Below are 24,634 nucleotides of genomic sequence, written 5' to 3' on the forward strand. Positions count from 1 at the left end.
AAGCGATATGAAAATGAAGCGACACCGAATTAGATATACTCGTTAGGGTCAATTAATCAATAATTAAAATCGCACTATTCAAATATAAATGTTATACAAATATGTATAAGTGCCATTTTAATTATTGATTAATTGACCCTAATGAGTATATTTACCAATATATACATAAATCAATCATTTCAAAAAAAAATTCCAATGATTTTGAAAAACCTTTCATATTTTAATTTCAAGATAAACATTATGAATTAACTATAAACATAGTATAGATGTATTTAAACGATATTTCATATTAGATATTTTATTTATTTAAACAAATATAAGATGTAATAAGATGAAATATAAATGTTGGGGGCAGACAGTTTTTCAAACTTTTCAAACCTTCAAAAATAAAGTTTAATTTACGTATTGATTATAGTTAGAATAAATAATTAATATTATTTTGATATTATATTAAAATATAATATTTAATAGAAATTTAAAGACCTATTTCAGTGAAATAAAACACCAGCACTGAGCCTGTCACTGCATCTTTCCATGTTGAGCGATCTAACATGACTCTTGGCCGTCAGTCCACGCGTGTAACTGTGTTTTGTCCACTACTGGTGATTAAGAAATCCTGGAGTTACCTCCTCATGGGAGTCGCTATGATCAGACAACCTTCGTCAGGTCCCAGCATGCTTGAAAGTGAGTTTCGCCAGGGAGGCGGGCTGGAAAGGGATGTTTGACGAGGACATTGAGAGATGACTGTCCTGTCCCAACACACGGGTGACGCTGAGAGAGGAGCCCGCAAGCTTCACCCCCGACTGGTGGCTGAACCCTGGTGCACTCTTGATGGAATCCCTCAAGCAGCCCTTAAACAGCAGGGCTCAAAGCTCAGAGGACTAAGAGCCGATCCGGCCCAGTAAAGCAGCACGTCGCTCAGCTGTGCTCCAGTGATCTCTTAATCCTACCCTGCCCTGGCTGACGGCCCTGGTGACGTAAACTAAACGCAGGTATCCGACTGGGGCTAGCTGTTCTTAGGAAGCAGGAAATCACATCAGTGGTCGGACAGTAACTACTCACAATTCCAGTGAAAGAAGTCAGCAGAACATCGGTTGTTGCATGTTTCATTATAAAGCGGAAATCTGAAGCCAGTCCAAAATAACTCAAGGCACTACTATTTGTTGTTTAGAAAGGGAATTTAAAAGCTTTATATAAGTGATATACCACTGACATATTTAGGCCAAAATCTTCACCAGGGTGTAATATTAAACAAATACACAGGAAAATCAGGTGTAAGTAATTTGTATTATTATTTATGGAAGAGTATAGATACTACCAGTAACGATTAGCTTGAGGTAATTAGTGAAGACATCCTATCAAAATTTCTGCCATCATATAATACAAAATTCGTTGACCGTGTTCTCAAGTTCACTGAGACTAAATTACATCAAATTTCTGTTTATGTTGAATGAATGAAACTTGGCACCAAACTACTCACATTGTGCATGAAACGAATTTTCATCAGAGAAACGTTTACATACCTTAACCAAAGCAAAATTCCCTCTGTTCATTTGCGGGCTTAAATATGTAAGGGATGTTTTTACTTTCCTAGAATGGAACAATGAAAGGATAGGAGTGTGATAGCGTGACATATGAATATATTACAGTATATTGGTATTCTACTGTTAGTGATAATAATAATAGTTGTAATGGTAGAGCTTTTATAACACTTCTGCTGCTTGATATAGTATGCCCATAATAAACACATTCCTGTTTTGTTAGCATATCATGTTTCACCCCCCCCCCCCCCCCCCCAAAAAAAAAACTAAACATATATGAGTATCTTCAAAACACTGAAACATTTGACAAAATATCTTCCTTTGTGTTCTAAAGAGGAAATGAAGTCATACAGGTTACATTTTTGGGTGAATTAACCATTTAAAAGAGGGACAAGAGTTATATAGAGACCAACATTTTTTTTTTTTTTTTTTTTGCACAGGCAAGCTCCCGTCACACTTCCTTCAGAAAATGTTTGACATCAGACTCTAGAATTGCACAACTAATGTGTTCATAGAACAAGTACCGGAGGTGTGACCTCCTGCTGATGTGACTGCCAACGCACATTATTACCTGGTATTAAACAGGCCTGCTTGAAGGAGTTGTCACAAACACCCAAATGCATTATGTTACAAACATACTAAATAAAGACAAAAATGTCCCAGTGTGCTGAAATGACCCGTTTTAGAGAAGCAGTAAAGTGCCTGATGAAAACTCATTTGTCTCCTGTGTCTGTCAGACGCCTCACAGCATATGTGACCCACTCCTTCAGAGTTTTGTTTTGCAGCGGCCGTGTTCCTACCAGGCAGGGGGCGAGAGCCGCAAATGCAGAGTTGTAATTCAGAGACTCATGTTTCTGTTTCTGTGCAGTTTTGATGACCTCGCTCTGGACTGTCCTGACCGTCTGTGTAATATCTGCCAGTCTCCTGCTGTCTGAGTCTCTCCTCACCCAGCCATTTCCTTACTTCAAAGCTGAGAAAGACTGAGAAAGATTATACAGTCTTCCAGTCTGATATTTTCAGTTTTCAGCGATGTTTGTTTAGATGATCATAAAGAGTAAACCAGCAATTTCAATAATTACACTCAATAAGTCTGACTCTAGTTGTTCAACTACTGACTAGCCTATTAAAAAAACAAATTCCCGCTAACACTTTAAAAAGGTTTAAAGGGGTGGTTCAGGATTTTGGACATCGGACCTCCTTTCCAAGTTAGCCTGGGTGTTATTTATCAGTGGAGACAGTTTTCAAAAAATTTCATCCAGTCCTTCCAGTGTCATAGTTCGCTGGTGCTAGGCTAGCACGAGTCAACGGTATCTGCTAGCCTGCCATTAAAAACAGTTTTACCCACTCCACAGTCCACCAAAAGCAAATAAATGATAACGCCAGACTATCGATGTAAATGTCTGTTGAGAGAATAATGTTAGAAATCAAACTACTCTTGCATCTCAATGATCGCATTACATTTACAGGAACTAGTTTCTCACCAGCGGCGGGAAGTTTACTTTGCTCCGGTTAGTAGTACTGCGCCGAAAAGAAAACACAGAACAGAAGTGTACTACAGTCGGGACGTCTAGCTAGCTAGTAGTAGCCTTGTACAACGATATTGAAACATTTGATTGTAAACGAAGGATTTGGCACATGGTGATATACTCTGCTTCTGTAGTGATGAGTGTAAGCGGCAGGGAAATACACTCGCGTGATCGTCATGTGGACCGGCTCTCTCGGTTGCCTAGGTAACTTAACATCACTCCGCCTCTGCTGTAGACTGTGCTAATAAATACAGGGAACAAAGTATAACTATTGCAATGCGATGAAGTTTGATTTCTAACATTATCCTCTCAACAGGCATTTACATCGATAGTCTGGCGTTATCATTTATTTGCTTTTGGTGAACTGTGGAGTGGGTAAAACTGTTTTTAATGGCAGGCTAGTAGATACCGTTGACTCGTGCTAGCCTAGCACCGGTGAACTATGACACTGGAAGGACTGGATGAAAATTTTTGAAAACTGTCTCCACTGATAAATAACACCCAGGCTAACTTGGAAATGAGGTCCGATGTCCAAAATCGTGAACCCCCCTTTAACATTACGTTAATGTTATATTAACATAAGATAATGAAACTAACATAAACTAACAATTAACCAAATTTTTAATCAATTTCAAGATGTAAATCAATTAAAACATGAACAATGAAAAGTAGTAGCCTATAGTAAATTAAAGGGTTACTTCAACCCAAATTGATTTTTTTTTTTTGTCATTTCATCATGTAGTTCCAAACTTGTATGTCTTTCTTTCCTCTTTAAAACACAAAAGAACACTGTACGAGAGGAGTAAAACGGAAAACAGAAAAGGTGATTTTCTGTCAGGACCTTTCCTTCAGCCCTAAAAACACAACACATTGAAACACTTGAAACATAAATATAGAAAATTATTTAAAATTACCAAAAAATTGGACTGTATTTTTACTTTTCTTGAGGTGGAAATATGATGAAGAATATTTGTTAACATGTTGGTAAATCAAACCGTTTTGGTTACCATTGACATACATTGTATGAAAACACTGAGACATTTCTCAAAATATTATTTTATGTTCCATGTAAAGTCATACAAGTTTGGAATGACATGGAGGTAAATAAATGATGACAGAAGTTACAGTTTTTGGGTGTGAACTATCCCTTGAACACGAACTAATAAATTTCAGAATGTTTTATTCTCTTATCTAACATAATAACAAATGTTAGTGGAAAAATATAATTTATATTTCTAGTAGTGGTGCTTTATTTAGCATACTAAGCTGTTACAGTAACTTTTTGAAATGTAACCACTTTAAAAAACTGCTACTATTAGACAAATTTGGCCATTGCATCATTGTAGCGTGTCAAGCTAGAAATAGTGCAACTTTTATAAACACATTCTGTTCCATCCGTTGCACTCCACCTATCTGATGTCGTTTGAGATCATTTGTTTTATGGAAAAGCCTTAACAAAGGTGTCCAATTGGGACAGTTGAACCCAAAACCTGCATCTTTATACAGAGCTTCCTTAGGACCAATAAGCCAACTAATTGTGCAGATAATTAACTAATTTTGTGGCTTTACACATCGCTGATCAATGCTTTTTTGTGCTTGGAATCTCTTAAAATGTTGTGTCTCAGTTTGTTCACAAGAGGTCAGCCAGAGTTTGGCAACCTGAGGGGCAAATCAGACTATGAGAGGGGAGCATTTGTGGGATGTCTAACTCGTCATCTTGAGGACGTCAATGCACCCCCCCCCCCCCCCCCCTCCTTGGGCCCCAGTCACAGTGGGTCCAGTTGGCCTGTGGTGCCGCTGAAACCCAAGCTGTCCTATCCCAGACCGAGACCTGGAAGCATGTGGTGTCACAAGCGCCATGACTTTATCACTTCCCCTTTGCCCCATCTTCCATTTTCTCTTCTGCTTTATCTACTTCCCTCCAAAGGCTCAGCTTTATAGGTCACCTCCAGCCACGGGCCCAGCGGTATTAGCCTGAAAAGCCAAAAGAACAGAGGAAAGTTGCTACGTATGTCTATCGAGAATTTAATAGAGAGATGTTCCTGTGGTTTCCCAAAAGCATTGCATTTCATTGGTTTTACATTTATATTCACCCCGCTGCTCAAGTATATGATGTTTTGCTTGCATACATTCCGATTAATGTAGTCCCACAGCATTGTTTGTATATTCATGAGTAGCATGATCACAGACGGTCCATTGGTCCTTGCTGTTTGATTGGACGTCGGCATCTGCCATATTGGAGCATTTAGGTTAGAGAGGTTTTACCTCACGTACCATTGCAATGGACGTCTGCCATCTTTATGATCCTGCTCATTAAAATTAACTGTCTGGCTGTAAAAAATAGATTTCCTTTTAATGCTGCCTTCTGGATTCTCTTATGTACCACTGATTGTGTGTAAAAGAAACCTTGCTCACGTGCGTGTTTCGCTTTTTCTGATTTTACTTTCATTTCAGCTCTTGATGAAAGTGTTGTTGGTTCAGAGGCAGCAAATGGAAAACATATTAACATGGCTAAGAATTAAAGACTGTATAATTGAATGCAATAAATACCATTATTAAGAGATTAGCTATAGTGATATTTGTTCCACTACTAGTCTTGTAATTGAAAAGCAGTTAATTGTTCATTCGTTCAGTGATTGAAGCAAATACATTGCCAAAAATGTACTATTAAATGTACAGGTAATTTTTTGCCTTGCGTTTACCACAAAATTTTTGGTTAACATTGTACCAGACTGGAAACATAGACGTCAATATCAAATGCCAATCGTTTAAAAATGTTCCTGCCACAACTGCAGTCACACAGTTTCAGTTGTAAAAAGGAAAAGGGAGTCCTGCAAAAGTTATAAATGGCACATTTGCAGGATGGTTTTTAGCTTATGGGACCTTGTTTATCATAGGGTTGATATTCTAGTCATAAATTAAATAATGCAGTTCCCACTCCATGCTCCATTCTTTGGGGGAATACCCCTATATTTAACAAGGCAAATTTAAGAGACCTTTTTAAAAGTTTGGCCTGGCCCTTTAAAGGCAAACCCATCAGACCCAAGTCTTTTGATCAACCCAGTAACCTCCCGCCCTTCCCACAGGGCCTTTTTTAACACCATCATTATTAGGCCTCAACCCATCAAACTTGTCTTCCAGCGGGGCACAGCCCCCCCTGTCGGACCTGGTGCGGGCCCTTTTCATACAAGGGACAAGGCCCTATCGCTCGGCCTGGACCTGAAACACTTCACTCCTCTCTATAAAAATACAAAGAGGAGGTGTTCTCCTGCTCTTTATTTTCATTTACCTTCCTCTCAGAGCATTCAGAGTTCGCATTTTATGGGGAGTTTGGGGTCAGGTGGAGATGGTAGGGTTATTTACCCCCTGGTGCTCATTTCACCCGTAGAAGCTCCATTTTGGCCTTACCTTCACCCTCACCTGGCTATCCAAGATGGTGCTCTGGTCCTATTAAAACAGAGTACAGAAGGTCATTGGAGGTTTTTGATGAACTCACAGATATCGTCACCTGCAAGTATATCTTTACTTTCTAGGTTTACTCTAAAACGGAGTCTTAGAGCTGGATCTTTTAACAAAAACCTTGGGCTTTTCGCAGTTCCTCTGTTTGTTGACTTTACAACCGGGAGCCTGGCTCCAAGGCCGACTGAATCAGCCCTTGACTCTTCTTCTCTAGTCTGTGAACTCTTTCGATATATGAGTCTCCAAATATGCCTGAATGTGTACTCCTAATTTTCTGGGTTGAGAGCTCATTCAAAGACAGGAAGGTTTACCTTATCTACAGCTCCTTTTCCATTCCAAACTTCTTTCAGAATCCGTGTGACTCTTTCTGAGAATCCAGAGGCATCTTCTGCTGCCAAATCTTCCCCATTATCTTTCACTCCCTAGGCCGTGATGTTTGGTCCAAGGCTTTTATGGCAGGGTAGGCAAGGGGCATGAGGAAATGAGGTGACCCCAAGGTCAACAGCGGAGTCAGGCGGCTGAAAGCGGACCGTGGCCCTGCCACCTCTGAGCTAGCGTGAGTTGGGCCATCCCAGTGTACTGCAGAAATTAAAATTCATTTATTGGTGGTACAAGGCCGACTTCATTCCTTGACCTTGCTCTCATGTGCCTTTAATTAAGACTGATTTAAATTTATTTACAAGCTCCACTGATCTTAAATCTTTTGGTTCGGTGCCCCATCCTTTTGCGTGCCCCAATCCCTGCATTCTCCCTCACTTGACTGCCTGCCGTTTCAGAGACCCTCTTTTCTTCTTTCTCTTTAATATGGTGTTGGACGTTCATTTATGATTCTTTTTTAACTGGTTCTTAGGCACGGGTTACAAGCTATTTGGGAATCTACAAAATTGGATGCTGGGGACACCCCTCTAAGATGTTAATCTGTTGCCGATATGAAAGGCTGCTCACCTCAGTAAACCCCCTCATCCGATGGAACCAGGGCACTTTTATGGTCCCATCAGGCACCCGGCTGGATGACTTACTGCTGACCTCTTGACCTGGCAGTCAAAGCCATATGAGGAGAATCTTTCTCATTCTGTGTCTTCCACTCTGAGTTTGGTCTAGGTTCATCTATTTACACTTGGAGGGCAAAGGTTGGTTTATTTATCGTCTCTGTGTGCCCAAAAAGATACCCAACCTGAACCCCTGTAAATTGTTGTGGCATGTCGGCCTATAAACAAATAATAGTATGTGGTGTCAAAGTACCAAATGTCCTACCGTTTCTTTGTCCATTTCTTCCCGCTAAAACATCTATATTGCGGGGGGGGGGGGGGGGGGGGGTATGGGGTGAAGCAGTAAATCCCTTTTCCCCCAAACTTGCGCTCAGCACTGGTACCACGTTAAACATTTACATGGTTCAGTATGGCCTTTATTAGGGTGTTACTAGCATGCTTGTTGCTACAAAAACATCTCTTGACCATTTGTATCGTATAAAAAATTTACACAGAACTGCAGAACTGTTACCAGCAGGTTACTAGCATGTTAGCGACAAAGTTAGCACCCACAAGGTCTATGACTATAGAAGAAGTAAAGCTAATTGGTAAGGATGGGTTAAGTAAATGTTTGACTTCTCCGCTGTGCTAAAGGGACCGGGAAAGTCAGTTCCGCCTCTGAAAGAACAGAGCAGGAGAAAGGAGCGACAGGATTTTGACAGACGTCTGAGACTTGTGTCGACACCTTGCGCAGATTTGCCAGTGTCCCACATTTCTTGAACATAGATAATTGATAGCATATGGTGGTCATGCTCTATGATCTATGTTATTTAAGCAGAGGAATGTTGAACATAATGTATGTGTGGTAGTGATGTTTTCCAGAATTTATGAATTCTTAATCATTATTTTCCTTGTGGACATTATTTTTGACGATCTCAAATGTGATGTGTAGCCATTAAAAACATGAAATATTTTGTTTAGAGGGAGAATATGGTAAAATGATGTTATGAAAAATAAGTTAAAAGACTTCTGATGTAATAAAATTATGTCGATATTTATTGTTACTTATTTCATGGATGGATGGATGGATGGATGGGTATATTTATATATATATATTTATAATTTGGATTATAAACCAGTTTTGTGCTGTCCTTGGAACAATGCTCACTGGTTGGAAAAGTTAGTTTAATATTTTTGAAATAAAAGTTTGTGAATTAAATATTTCTTGTGAATCTTGTCTTGTGGTATTCAGGTTTCAAATCCAAAGAGGGAAGGGTGACCCAAATAGCTATAAAGGCCTTGGAGACTGTTTCAGGACTATATTTCGCACTGAGGGGTAAGTTATAAATGTCTGTCTGTCTATCCATTTATCTTTCTGTATTGAACTGCCGTGCCATTCAAATATCTGTCGCTCTCTGACGTCAAACATTTCATGCATAATTTCAATATATATATATTCTATCTTCAGTACCATGCACCTGTCCTACCGCAATAAGTTCAATGTTAAATAAAACATGACCAAAACGAAATATATATTTTGAGGAATATTTACGAGGATGTTATAGTCTGAAAATTTATCTTTTACTTTTACTTGTAACATTTAAAATGTTAAATTATTCTTATTACCGTTTTTGACACATGACACTTCTGGTTTCAACGTTTTCTTTTCAGTACTTGTCAATAACTGTTTTCAGCGTGTATTTAGTGTAAACTGTGCACACATGTCTGTTGTATGCATGGTAAAAACATACGTCAGGTCACAAGGAATGTTTTGAGCTTTGTAAAAGTAAATACAAAAATCACAAACTTTCAACCCACCTGCCCTGGAATACGCAGTATGTCAATCTTAGAAAAGCAAGTGAAGTCATAGGTTTATATTATGCATTGCAGTGGCATGCTCCACATGTGTTGTGTTAACTGCCTCTGTTCTTAGGAAATCACACATATGACGTAGTGCGCTTGAGGCAGAGATTTATCTTTTTCTGTCTCTCTCCTCTTTTTTTACCATCCAGACCCACCCACCCCCTCCCCTCCCTTCAGTTTTTCCTCCCCTTCCTCCAGCACACAACATGAGACACGTGTCACATCCTAGACAGTGTGCAGACTTGAAAGAAAGCTATGTTTATGGCTAGATGACAGCTTTACATCGGATCTAAAGCTGATCCGCAGCAAGGTGTGAAAATATATGTGTGCGTGCGGTCCTAGGTGACCCTGACAGTGTGAGATCCTACACCAGCTCTCGCTCTCGGTGGAGCTGTCATCGGCTGCATCCCGCAGGCCTCCCCTGCAGATTACGGCTCTTCTTTCTTCTAAACCAATTATCACCCTCCGTCTGTTTGTGCTGTGGCTGGAGTCGCCACACAGTAGCCGGTAGCATGATCAGCCCCAGGCTGAACCACTTAGTTTTAATTTACACAAATGGTGGTGGGAGTTACTGTTGTGGAATTATTATTGAAAATAAACATGCTCTTGCTGTATTGGCCAGCATTGCACTTTCACTCTCGGTCCATATTTTGCTTCGGTCTTCCCCTCTGTGCGGTAGAAACCCGAGCCCTTCGGCTTCCACACATCAATTAGTTCAGAGCTGGAGATCCATCTGTGAATTGGCTCGGAGTCTATTTGAAATGTTATGAACGTTCACTTGCGTCATAATGTAGCATATGTGAATCATCATTGAAAAACAGTACTAATAGTTTTAGATCACATATTTAAATAGCTTGATTGTGCATAATAATTTTACAGTATGTCTTGGTCAGTGATTTATAGAATTTTTTTTAGCAGGCCTCTTAAGTTTACACTATTGTTCTGTACGATTTTTGAAAGAAATCTCATTCTCACCTAGGCTGCATTTTTTTAATAAACAATACAGTAAAAACATTACTATTTTGAAATATTATTACAATTTTAAATGACAATTTTAAATTTAAATATATTATAAAATGTAATTTATTCCTGTGATGGCAAAGCTGAATTTTCAGCATCATTACTCGAGTCTTCAGTGTCACATGATCCTCCAGAAATCATTCTAATATGCTCATTTGTTGCTGCTTTCAAAATGTCTTATTGTTATTGTTTTTGATGAAAACAGTTGTGCTGTTTAATGTATTTGTGGAAACCATGATATATGGGTGTTTTTCAAGATTCTTTGATGAATAGAAAGTTTTTTGTCTGCTTCCACTAATCTATTAAAAATATAATCCATGTACATGAAATGCATAAAATATATAGGTGATTAACACAGAAATGTTATCCTGTAAACGTAAAAAATAAAAATCAAAGGCTTATGTTCCTTTACATTACATCACTGTAAAATATTGCTGTAAAAAATGGCACATTTTGACAGTAACATTCTGTTTTCCATTAAAACAGCAATATACCGTAGAAAAAATGCATTCTGGGTGATTTTTGTAATTTTCGAGAAAGTAGCCTACAGGAATATACTGTGAATTAAGAGCGCTCAAAGTCGACACTCAGCAGCTGTGTTCCAAATCACACCCTATACCCTCATTCACTATTCCCTACATTAGTTCACTGATATAGTCCACTTGACTGAGTGAGTAAAAACAAGTGAGTTAATTCAGACACTGATTAACACCTGCTGTTAACAAGTACAATCACTGAAGGAGAGAGGAACAAGAAGAACAGAAAAAAGATTAAATGAAGTGAAGATAAAAGACATTAAATCTCTGAAGATCTTAACAGAGGAGGATTAAACAACTCCACAAACAGCATTACTAGCTTCACTTATTACTAACCAGTTTGACTTTATTTCTATCAGATGTTTACAGAAGTTCTTATTAAAAGGTGACAGAGGTTTAGATGTTATTTTATTTTCATTTGATGTTACCATGATGGTGATCAGTATTTGCTTTAGTTGGGCTCCTGACCCTTGACTTTTGAACATTACTTTTTCTTTGGCTGCTGTAGCTGTGTCTTTAAAATACATTTGACATGGCAAAAAAGCTGAAAGAAAACCGTATTAGATGACAATTTGTAAAGGGTCACAATCATCATATAGTGGCCTGATTCACTGATCTCATTTATTGTCTAATGTGCTTGTATGCGTTATGTTTTGTATTTTTGATCAAGGTTTCACTGTGCTTTACAGATCGAGATCTATCAGAGTATTAACAACCAGAAACTATGAAGGATTTAAAAAATGTAATGCTCAAAACATTTTGAATTTCCAGATCAGCCAGACACACACAGACATCAAGAATCGGCGTATGAATCTCGACAATGGTGACAATCAAAAAAGTTTCATGCTGCAATGCATGTTGGGTACCAACATAGTACAAAAAAACGTGCATGACTCCCAGCATGCATTGCGGCATGAATAAATTATGCAGCTGAATTATCTGGTTATTCTGCTTTTATTTTTGCTGTGTGTTTTGTTTTGAGTTTTAGTAGATTGTTTTGGGATGTTCAGATTTGATGTCATCTTTTTTTGTTGATTGTCACCATTGTTGAGATTCATTGGCTGATTATTGATGTCTGTTTGTGTCAACACTAAAGCCATAGTTCAACATTTTTTAATGAATGATGAGTTTAAAAATCCTTCATAACTGATTGTGCAGCACTGCTTGATCTTTTGCTGTAGTTTCACAGTGTAGTAATATTAAATTAAGCCATAATAAAAAACAAAACTGGATGAGATCGGTTATCCAAACATGATATGATGACATCATAATCAAAACATAACCAGCAACACCTGATCTCATTTTTGTTGGCTTTGTTTCTGCCACAACAAATGTGTCTTAAAAACACACAGTTACAGCAGCCAAAGAAAAACCATTGTCAAAGTCAAGGGTCAAGAACATAAAACTAAAGCAAACACTGATCACCATAATGGTAACTTCAAATGAAACAAAACAACATCTAAACCTCTGTTAATTCTCATTAGGAATTTCTGTAGACGTATGAACAAATAAATAGTCAATCTGGTTAGTAATAAGTGAAGCTGGTATAGCTATTTTTTGGAGTTGTTTAATCCTCCTCTGCTGAGATCTTTAGAGATTTAATGTCTTCTGTGGCTGGAAGTCAGTGGTAGTTCTTGTTGTTCCTTTGTCCTTCAGTGATTCTGCTTGTTAACATCAGGTGTTTATCACTAATGCTCAATCATCTGTTAATTAATCACTAAATTATATCATTAACTTCAACACTGCTTCAGTGTTACTCCAACACTCTTTAGTGTGGACACACAAGTGTTCATTTAAAACTGAAGATTTTGCAGTGGGGTTAAAAGGGTTAGCGTAATTTAACGGCAATCAACTGTAAATTAATTTATGGAATAAAACTAGAAAAACAGTAATTTAATGGTGACCCCAGCTGCCAGTAGATTACCGTAAAATCAAGAAAAATCATGGAAAACAGTTATATACTGTAAAACGAAACAGTCAGATTTACTAAACGAAAGAAGTTAATTTCACTGAAATAGTAGTGAAAGTTCATAGAAAAAAAGTTATGCGAAGTCATTAACTGATAAGGAGAGTAAATATTAAACTGAAGTGTTTTTTATGTTTTTGCACAAGATGATATAGGAGAGATCTGTTAGTAGGGGTGTGCCATATCATACCGTCCACGATAATACCGGTATACATTTTTACATGATAAAAAAGTGTCATATCGCGATATCAATGATATAGCGACGCGATGACGTATGGCGCATTTACGTTCCCTAGCAAATAACAACAACGCCTGTGTGAGCGCGAGAGCAGCCTGTCAGACTCCGATCACGATTTAGCAATTTCACAAACAGCATGAGTGTTCAGCGGGGCTGCCGACGCGCGTCTTCTCTCGCGCGCGTTTAGGAGTCGGGACATGACTGAATGGTCTCTTGCACAATCGGGCCATCAGTGCATCGTAACTAAAGTTTATAATTTTCAAGTCTTCTTAACTCTTATCAGTTTAAACATTCAAGCGGTTTTAAACTATCCAGTAAGCTACTCGCGCACTCTCTGAGAGAGTTGCACTGCGTGCATGCATAGAGTACAGCTCGCGAGAAACTAAAGTTATTTTTCGCGGATTATATCGCTTTAATGGGGGGAAAAACGCAAAATTGTGTAAAACTTCCGGTCTTGGTAAGTATACTCATAAACACAGTCGGTTATGTATAAAACGCATGTCACAGTGTGACAGACAGTATAATGAAAACAGCAATGGATCCTTGCACTAGCTCTAAAAGTGACAGCAGCCATAGGCTATGCGTCTCATTAATGTTGTCGTCAAAACAACAAAAGATAGCTTTAATTGTAATGAATGAGAATTATTAGCCTATGTATTTAATTTAATCAGGAAACAGAACTAAAAGACTATGTGTTATTTTACATTTGATTACTTTATTATGTTTCTGTAGTATTTCTGAATACTGGTGTTAGACCTGCACACATATAACATTTAATTCAAAGATTGAAATCAAGCTTCCTTGTGTTGTGTAAACTCTTAACAACAAAATTACCACATTGTAAAAACGAAATGAGTGAGCAAACATTTAGGCGAGATAAACATAATAAGAAAATTTTCAACAACAACAACAAAAAAAATGTCTATATCGTCATAAATATCATTATCGCAAATATTCTTGAAATATCGTGATAGAATTTTGAGGCTAAATCGCCCACCCCTATCTGTTAGTTTAATTAATGAGTTTTGTGGGTCACCATTGTGCTGGAGAGAAGAGCCTGTGCTTCAGTCAAAGATGAGCAGAGAAACACAGATGTTATGCCTGTTGCTTTCTTTAAAAGCAGAAACTGTATAGTTGCTGATGCAGTGACAATCTCCTTGCTAAGTACTTTAGCACAAACATGCTAATGTTCGCTAAATGCGAACTGCAAAGATTTTAGTTAAAGTCATGTTTCTAATTAATTCAGTATTAGCCTACACATTAGGTGTTTGCAGTTTTATATTAAGAGATATTTATTTTCAGTGGACTCAAATGAAAAAGGTTACAGTACTATCAGTATAAATACTAGTTTTTAAACTCGAACTGTTTGAAGCAATCGGTTTCCCAAATTATATGAGTTACCTTCCAATTTTTTTTTACGGTAACATACTGTAAAAAAGGAGAGCTGTAAATTAACGGTAGAGAGCTGTAAATTAACAGTACATTGCTGGCAACCACAGCTGCCTGTCGATTACTGTTATCGATTAGCGTTCTCTTTCAGTACCGGTCAAATAATTTCTGAAGGATCATGTGACACAGAAGACTGGAGTAATGGCTGATGAAAATTCAGCTTTGCATCACAGAAATAAATTATATTTTAAAGTATATTAGAATAGAAAACCATTATTTTAAATTGTAATAATAGTTCACAATATCACTGTTTGTTTTCTGTATTTTTGATCAAATAAATGCAGGCTTGATAAAACATAAAAAATATGAATGTCTCCAAACGTGTATATATACAGGTCCTTCTCAAAAAATTAGCATATTGTGATAAAGTTCATTATTTTCCATAATGTAATGATAAAAATTAAACTTTCATATATTTTAGATTCATTGCACACCAACTGAAATATTTCAGGTCTTTTATTGTTTTAATACTGATGATTTTGGCATACAGCTCATGAAAACCCAAAATTCCTGTCTCAAAAATTTAGCATATTTCATCCGACCAATAAAATAAGTGTTTTTAATACAAAAAAAAAGTCAACCTTCAAATAATTATGTTCAGTTATGCACACAATAGTCAATACTTGGTCGGGAATCCTTTTGCAGAAATGACTGCTTCAATGCGGCGTTGCATGGAGGCAATCAGCCTGTGGCACTGCTGAGGTGTTATGGAGGCCCAGGATGCTTCGATAGCGGCCTTAAGCTCATCCAGAGTGTTGGGTCTTGCATCTCTCAACTTTCTCTTCACAATAACCCACAGATTCTCTATGGGGTTCAGGTCAGGAGAGTTGGCAGGCCAATTGAGCACAGTAATACCATGGTCAGTAAACCATTTACCAGTGGTTTTGGCACTGTGAGCAGGTGCCAGGTCGTGCTGAAAAATGAAATCTTCATCTCCATAAAGCTTTTTAGCAGATGGAAGCATGAAGTGCTCCAAAATCTCCTGATAGCTAGCTGCATTGGCCCTGCCCTTGATAAAACACAGTGCACTAACACCAGCGGCTGACATGGCACCCCAGACCATCACTGACTGTGGGTACTTGACACTGGACTTCAGGCATTTTGGCATTTCCTTCTCCCCAGTCTTCCTCCAGACTCTGGCACCTTGATTTCCGAATGACATGCAAAACTGAGCAACAGTCCAGTGCTGCTTCTCTGTAGCCCAGGTCAGGCGCTTCTGCCGCTGTTTCTGGTTCAAAAGTGGCTTGACCTGGGGAATGCGGCACCTGTAGCCCATTTCCTGCACACGCCTGTGCACGTCGGCTCTGGATGTTTCTACTCCAGACTCAGTCCACTGCTTCCGCAGGTCCCCCAAGGTCTGGAATCGGTCCTTCTCCACAATCTTCCTCAGGGTCCCGTCACCTCTTCTCGTTTTGCAGCGTTTTTTTCCACACTTTTTCCTTCCCACAGACTTCCCACTGAGGTGCCTTGATACAGCACTCTGGGAACAGCCTATTTGTTCAGAAATTTCTTTCTTTCTTACCCTCTTGCTTGAGGGTGTCAATGATGGCCTTCTGGACAGCAGTCAGGTCGGCAGTCTTACCCATGATTGCGGTTTTGAGTAATGAAACTGGGAGTTTTTAAAAGCCTCAGGAATCTTTTACAGGTGTTTAGAGTTAATTAGTTGATTCAGATGATTAGGTTAATAGCTTGTTTAGAGACCCTTTTCATGATATGCTAATTTTTTCAGACAGGAATTTTGGGTTTTCATGAGCTGTATGCCAAAATCATCAGTATTAAAACAATAAAAGACCTGAAATATTTCAGTTGGTGCGCAATGAATCTAAAATATATGAAAGTTTAATTTTTATCATTACATTATGGAAAATAATTAACTTTATCACAATATGCTAATTTTTTGAGAAGGACCTGTATATGATTCATACTGACCCATATTTATCTTTTATGGTTTTAAGCATAACCTGAAATGACCCACATTCACTAGACAAAACCTACAGTAAAGTATGGCAGAATGATAGTATCTCCTGTAGTTCAAGTTCAAATGATCAGATCAGTTTCCAAGCTAGTTTTTCTGCAGTAAGCACTGGAGGCAATTAGCTGATTGTGGTCCTTTTACTCAGTCTGTCTTGTTTGATTTCAAGCAAAAGCACAAGAAACGTCCCTGCTTCTCATTTCCTCACTCCTTGATTCGCGAGCCTGGAGCTTCCCGAACCAATGTCAAGGGTAAAGTCTCAAGGGGCAAGTGACAATATTTACAGATCAAGCATTTAGGTTGTTGACAAGGGACAGAGCTCAAAGTCACCCGGGCCACCGTATCCTCGGCAGTATAAGATTACAAGTGTGCACATTCTTACAGCTGATGAAGACCGGAAAGTAAAGAATCCGTACGTCCTGTGATTCATTGACGGTCGGTCCTATAACAGGGATGAAACATTTTGCCTCAATATCCAATTTGGTTAATGTATCATTTCCTTCCTCTCCTTTTGTTATGTTGAAGGATGTGGCTATGAGTTGAATGGAAGAAATGGGGTTTGATGCAAATAAAAGACAAATCACACCTATACAAACTCCAGCAGCTGGACCCACACGTACCTAAATGTGTGAGCATTTGCTTATGAGGTCCAACTGCGTGCTTACATTTAGAGTCAAATTGGCATTCAAGCATAGTCAAACCAGGCGTAGTCAAATGGGGTCTTAAGTGCGTGTGTAACAAATTGGAGCTTTATCTCACCACCTGATGTTTCTTAGACAGACCACACCCGGGAAACACGCGGCCGGGCTTTACATGCGCCGGGGGGGGGCATCCGTTTCGGCCAGACAAAAGCCCACTCTGCCAGACACTTTCATTTGACACAATGCCTCTCTGTTGCCGTTTCACCCGACAAGTGAGGCTTGTGACACCTGACACATTGTGATGCTGGTGAAACAGAGATTGTTTGTCATCCGATGAGATGTGTAGTAATTAGCCGTGGGTCAGAGGTTTTGGAGTGGCGGTCACGGCGTGGGCAAATTTACTTTCGCTAATCGCATCATCTCTGTTCGCAGAAACGATAATATTTACACCCCAACTAAATCAGCCGAGGACATCTCTGTTGACTACTGGGGCATGTTTTCACAATACAACGACAGAAGTTCACATGCAGCTGTCACGCTACTCTGTCCACCCTGTCCACACACACGTGTGTTCAATATCAATACATGCTAGAACTGATACTGAGAAATCTGTTTCATTCTCGCCACCCCCTCACAGGATGTATCAACACTCTTATACACACACACACACACACACACACACACACACACACACAAATGGATGTTACATGATATAAAGCGTAGTTATCAGTAAGGCTGTTCATTTTAAAGGGATAATGAAAATAAAAATTCTGTCACCTATATTGTTCCAATACTGTGTGACTATCTTTTGTGGAAGATTAAAAAAATCACTCCTCTTGGTGCTTATCAAGAGCATGCGAAAAGACATTTTTGCATTCAAAAACAATAAATTGACACTTTTTGTAATGCCGATTTACTTTGTTTTTATTGACTTATTTATTCACAAGTTAACTAATCCATTAAGTATCATGAACTAACATTCAACAACCATTTTTATACCATATATCAATCTACACAACTGTTCAAAAGTTTGGCGGTAAATTATGTTTTTGAAAATTATCTATTTTTGAAAGAAGTCTCGGTTACACTTTATCTTAAGGTGTCATTGTTACAGTGTAATTAAATATTTAAGTACTGTATAATATTAATTAACTACATGTACTTACTATAGAGTTAGGGTAGGATTAGGATTTGGTTGAGGGTTAATTGCATGTAATTAGGCATAATTTACTGTTATTACTATGGTAATTACATGTAACATATGTAACAAGGACACTGTAAAATAAAGTGTTACCGAAGTCTCTTATTCTCACCAAGGCTGCATTTATTTGAGCAATAATACAGTAAAAATAGTAATATTGTAAATATCACTACAATATAAAATAACTGTTTTCTGTTTTAATTATATTTATAACCTAGTTTATATATTTAAGTTCAAGAGAAAATTATTTATTTGAAATAAAAAAGCTTTACTGACACATTTGATCAATTTAACCCATTCTTTGCTGAATAAAAGTATTAATTTTTTAATCTTACTGACCCCAAACTTTTGAACGGTTTTGTAGATTAATAAATATTGTACAGTGTTTGTTCATGTTCATTCACAATATAGTAATGGCTTTTTTCATTTATGTATGCATGTACTGTACTTTAAACTTAAAATGTCAAAAATTAATTGATACATGTAGAAATAAAATGAACAATAACTTAGATTAGGTTATTGAACTGTATTGTGGCTTAAGTGTTTCCAAATTATTGATATTAATAGCAGTTTAACTGGATTATTTTGAATATTAAGCGTGTCATGTTATTAATTCATTCATTGTTTTTGACAGCCTTAAACATGGGATACATTTGAGATATGTTATAAAATGTTTTTGCATGATTAAAATTATTAGTTCAAAATACTTATGACTGCACCTATTTAATACTTAATCCTTCTTTTTTATGTTTACAAATAAACCAAGTTCTAAACAAAAGAATATAGTCCTCATACTTAATTGACATTGTGTGGACTTCAAAGCATAAAAGCAAGTCTTTAATAAAGTTTAGCTAATACAGCTCTAAAAAGAGTGACCTGATGATTTCAAGCATCAACATTAACCGTCCTACTAACCCATTGTATCACCACACAATAAATCCAATGACTGAACTTTTCTTTTTGACATATACTGAAACTACACACACAATTCTAGGTAAATGTTAGCTCTTTACCGTACTGCAGAGTTTTTGTATTCGAGAATGAGAATGGAAAAGAAAAGCTCGGGTGTTTCGCCTGCATGGGCTTGCCCTGACTTTCAGATTGACAGAGAGCAAAACAGAGTCAGGTTTCAGCTTCAGAAAAAGTGCATGTGCTCTCCAAACAATGTTTGCTTCTCACAGTGCACATGTCTGCGTTTAGGGGTGGTGAGAGTGTCCCGAAGCATTGATCAGACTGAAATACGGACAAAATACAGACTCTTATTTTGGACACCGTCGCCTTCAGCAGGATGTCAATGTCCATCACATACTATATAATATTTTAAATAAAATATTGGACTATCACACATAAAAAGTCATTTCGTTCTCTTAAGAAGTTGGTGCATGGTTGGCCAACACCTTTGGATCATCTTATATTTGATATACAATTTGTTCTGTTACAATGTTGAACCTGCATCACGACAGTTATGCAAGTCTTGATATAAGTTATAGAGATATTTAGATTAATTCAAATTTATTTCAGCTTTCTAAGGGTATGTTTACTTGACAACGATGCACTAAAAACAGAAAAGTTTTTCCTTTGCATTTTCCACGTGACAAAACGATTCCAATTCACACGCGCTTATAGACTGAACACGTAATGAGTATATGTGCGTGATGTCCCCGTTTTCACAAATTTGTGTTTTTGTAGTTTACACAGAAATAATAACGGTATCGTTTTCAAAAACGTGCACTTTGTAACCTGTTTAAAAAAGTTTGCATTTTAAGGCCCCCAAAATGCTGTTGTCATGTAAAAGAATGGCCAAAACGCATAAAAAGCTTTACGTCAATTGTAAGTAGATTGAAATGAGAAAAGATATTAGTGATGATGCTGTTGAAAGACAGAGACGGTTTCTGTGTTGATTTGCTTATCGTACAGAACCCGTCGAGGGTTACAGGTCTATTTGCAGTTCTAACTCTAAAATCTGATAAGTATGACTTAACGTTTTTTTAAGCAATACTGTGACAGTTACACTTTCTTATGAACTCATTATTAATTATATAGTACACGCTAAAGAATCGCACACATTTTGACACAAACACCTGACTGTCTCGAGCTTTTTAGACATTTGAAACCTAGAAATGTTGTTCCTTTGGTTCCTTTTGTTTTTCATTTATAAATGCTTGTTTGTGTATTTAGACCAGTTTAACCTGTTCTGGTTTGGAAACAGTACCCTGTAAACAGTAGTGCATTACAACCGAAGCTCAATGCATGATAAGGGGGGTGGATTTCCAGAGAATTGGCACATCAAAGTAAGATTCAGCATTCCTATGTGGCTGTGGCATCATGGGTCAGGATGGGAAATAGTTGTAAATATAGTATTAGTCACGTATCTGTAACAGACTTAGGCTACATGGGGTCAGTATCATGATGGTAATTGAACAAACTGGTTATGGGATCAGTTTTGAGATGCCAAACCAATCAAATCAGGCTTTGTTGGTATCATGATGCTGATCATCAACTTCCTATGGCAACTCAGGCTTTGATCCTTAGTTCATGGAGCGCATGCACATGAAAGTGTGACATCATTGGTGAACAGCCAATCACACGCCTTGAAGCACATAGAAACTGCGATTCACTTTTCGCTGGAGAGAGTCAGCGTGATTCAATCCTCTCTTCTGCTGAAGATTAAGAAATTGAAGAATTGTTAAGTATATAACTGCATTTACACAGCAAGAGGAAAAATACATTTCTATCAGTGCAAGGGAAAGTTGTGTAGATGTGGGGTTACTATAAGTCACCGCTAAAAGAGTTGGTGCAAACTAAACTGAAACAGCTTCATGGTATAGGCCCCTGGTCATTTACTTAAAGGGGAACTTGGCAACTATTTCAACTTAATAAAACCGTTTAGAAATCATTTGGATGGTTTAATAACCTGTTCTGGTGAGAATGGTGACTTTCCCCGCTCCCCCCAACGTTCCTAGGCGGAAAACCAACCTTGGAACATGGAGACTAACGTAACGCAAGTTGGAAATATGAAGTCTCGTGAGAAGCGAGAACGAGCGAGAAACACAAACTGCTTTACGGCAATTCGACAATAACACACACGCCGTATGATACTGTGTGTGATACACATGATAAAGCTGTCCGATAATAACAAATGCACATGAGCAGCGGTAGAAAGGGGGAGGGAAGACCGCAAGTGAGTTTTTTTACGACAGTGTTGTGAAATATACGCCTCACAGCTGTAGGAGGAGCTCTCTGAGAAAACATGCGACAACAAAAGTGAAAAAGCCCCTTTAAGCCACCTTAACACATTGGATGGATTGCACCGATAAGGATTAAAATAAACATTCAGTTGTGCCTAACTTTAAAGCTCTAAATAAATAAATGGTTACATTTAAATCTGTTTGATTTTAATTCTACACTCTTAAGAAAAATGGTTCTAAACAGTACCAAATTAAGGTTCTTTGGCTTGTAACAACAGCAGAACCCTTTTAATAAGGTTCGATATAGAACCATGCATTTAAAGTGCTATATAGGACCTTAATGGTATTATAAATAACCTTTTCAACTATATTTATTTTCATGAATATTAGTTCATATATTCATATTATTAATATTCATATATTTTTTTTATATTATTATTATTATTCTATCTGCCTGGTCTTATTATATCTTGTTGCTTCTATTTGGGTTTTAAATTTAAAAAAAAAACGTGTCAATTAGATTCTTTTATTTTTTACTGACATGGCAGATTGTAGGAAAAATGGCAGTGCTCTACAGTACAGTTGTTAGCTGAATACATTAATAAATAACAATTGACATTGAACACGAAATAGATGTAATCAAGTTCCAGTAAAACATCTTCACAATCCTCTATGATGTCTTTACGTCCTTCATTATGTGTGTATTCTGAGTGGCAGGTTCTCTCTGCAGATGATGAGGTTATGGTACGTGACAGCATCGGAAATACACAATTTAGTTTAGAGTCACATCGTGTCTCTTCCATTTGATTATGTAAAAACAATTTGTTCATGAAGGCCAAAATTAGCACAAATGGACAGTATGAGCCCTTTGTTAAAAGGAAAAAGTGATATAAAGTAATGGGATAGCTTTAATGTTATTTGTGACTGGGAATGTTTAGGCATAAAGTCATAATTAAAAACAAAAATCTAACAATATGGATCATAAATTCCATATTTGTTACTTACTTTGTGGAGAAGAGAAGATGAGTATCCTTAACTGAACAGAGCTTCAGCTCACACTCACATGTTTGTTAAACTAAAAAGAGAGAAAGACATGATTGTTAGGAAATGATTGTTTAAAGTTATAATTTGTAGACATTTTAATGAATTGATGAAATCATTAACCTGTTGAGAGTGTGTTGACAGTCTGTGTAGTTGTGTAGCTGAGCTCCAGAAAATCAGTAATGAGCGAGCTTTGACATTCACAGATTTGAAAAACAAAAAGGCGGGAATAAAGAACCCTGAACACAAACACAAAGAACTATTTGAGCATATGAAGGTTCTTCAGGACGATACGGTTCTAAACAGAACTGTTACTACGTGTAAAGAACTTTTAAAGAACCATCTTTTTTTAGAGTTAAGCCTATATTTAATTTAATCCCAATTAGGGATTAACTATAACAGCTAAAAAAGTTTATTTTTACCTTAGCACATTTAATTTTATTATTATTATAACAATATTTGACCTACAATTACACACTGTGAGCATTATCGGCCCCACTGTCTTAATACGCATTCATATTGCTCCATTAATTAATGCAGCAAATATTTTTCATTACTTGTGAAATTTAAACTGCAAACGCACGGCTCCAACATGTTTCACAATCCGCTTTATCAGCCTGATAGCCAACGGTGATAGTGAAAGTAGGTGCTTAACCTTTTCATTTTCTGTTCTTTTTATATGAGGTGACCATTTTTTGCTGACCTGTTACCAAAATGTCTAAATGTAGTTTGATTCTTTGTTTTGTTTGATTCATTTTTTTCCCCTTTGGTTAACCATGTAGTTAAGTTTGATGAATGCATTTAGCACAACAATATTTGTAAAAAAAAAAAAAAACACTTTACTGCATACATAATTGGCCAAATAGACATTTAAATGTCCCTTGTCCATAAATCTTTATATATTTATCATATATCTCAAACTCCAATGAGTGCTGTCTTTTCCTCAACAGAGTGTATGGCTTCTACAAGGGAATCCTTCCCCCAATTTTGGCGGAGACCCCAAAGAGAGCAGTGAAGGTAACAGGAACCACATTTGACTTCAAGCTTAAACTCATCACTTAACCATACATGCTCTGATCTTTGCAACCTGGCCTTCCGAGTGTAAACATATACATACAGACCACATACGTTTGCCCTCAATGTACCGGCTCTATCCAGGAGGATCAAAAACACTCATCCCCTCTCTATGTTTGTATTCATGCCACATGTGTTTGCTGTTGAGAACTCCCAATATTGACCTACATGGCCAGAGATTGCTACCGGCCTCACTTCAGTATCATGTATAAACAGTACATATATACACTCTTGAGTTTAGATGAGTACTTACTGTGGCTTTAGGCCGTTGGTGCACTCTTGAGTTTATATGAACACTTATTGTGGCTTTTAGGCCGTTGGTTATGGGTGTCTGAAAGGAGGGCGAGCACATTAATGTCTCACTTTTCTAATCTAAAACCACATCTGGAAGGGGTTTAATTCTATTATAGGAAAGTCCTGGATTGGTAGACTCAACAAGCTTTAACAGTTTACCATGAAGGGTTTGTCCACCTTAAAATTCACATGAAAATTCGTGTGAAAATATCTTGTAATCATTCTCATGTCGTTTAACCCATTTTACTTTCTTTCCTACTTGAAACATAAAGAGACATTTTGAATAATATACTGGTAAAAAGCATACCATGCAATTCATCTGGCATAATCTAAGTCTTCTGAGGCCATATAGTACTTTAGCTTTGTGTCGAACAGACCGAAATGCAAGGTTTTATTCACTGAAAATCTTTTCTCTAATACAGTAACTGCTACAGATCATTGACAAATTATTCAGAGTGAACCAGATCAACCTATTCCGGGAAAAACCCTTGGTCTGTTCTTCGCACAGAGCTATTGTATAACATGGGAAGATTTTTAAGGTTTTTTAATGCTACATTTGTCATTTTGGAGCTTGACGGCCCCCGTCCTCATTCACTTTATATTGAAAGAGTGGCCAGGATATTTTTCACAAATCCTTTTGTAAGACGGCTTTGTAAC

At 37.5% G+C, this 24,634-nt stretch overlaps 1 protein-coding gene across 2 annotated transcripts in view; it reads left to right on the forward strand.

Moving 5' to 3' along the window:
* slc25a21 (solute carrier family 25 member 21) overlaps positions 1 to 24,634 on the forward strand; it is a 115,882-nt gene that overhangs the window by 80,393 nt on the left and 10,855 nt on the right. For both annotated transcript variants that reach the window (XM_077240112.1, XM_077240111.1), the window contains 2 exons: positions 8,747 to 8,830; positions 23,560 to 23,626. In XM_077240112.1, the coding sequence (XP_077096227.1) occupies positions 8,747 to 8,830; positions 23,560 to 23,626 (151 nt within the window). The remainder of the gene's footprint in view (positions 1 to 8,746; positions 8,831 to 23,559; positions 23,627 to 24,634) is intronic.

The sequence above is a fragment of the Siphateles boraxobius genome, unplaced genomic scaffold, assembly GCF_051911475.1.
Source record: "Siphateles boraxobius isolate OS27281-9 unplaced genomic scaffold, OSU_SipBor_1 22, whole genome shotgun sequence".
In the NCBI taxonomy this organism is placed as follows: domain Eukaryota; kingdom Metazoa; phylum Chordata; class Actinopteri; order Cypriniformes; family Leuciscidae; genus Siphateles; species Siphateles boraxobius.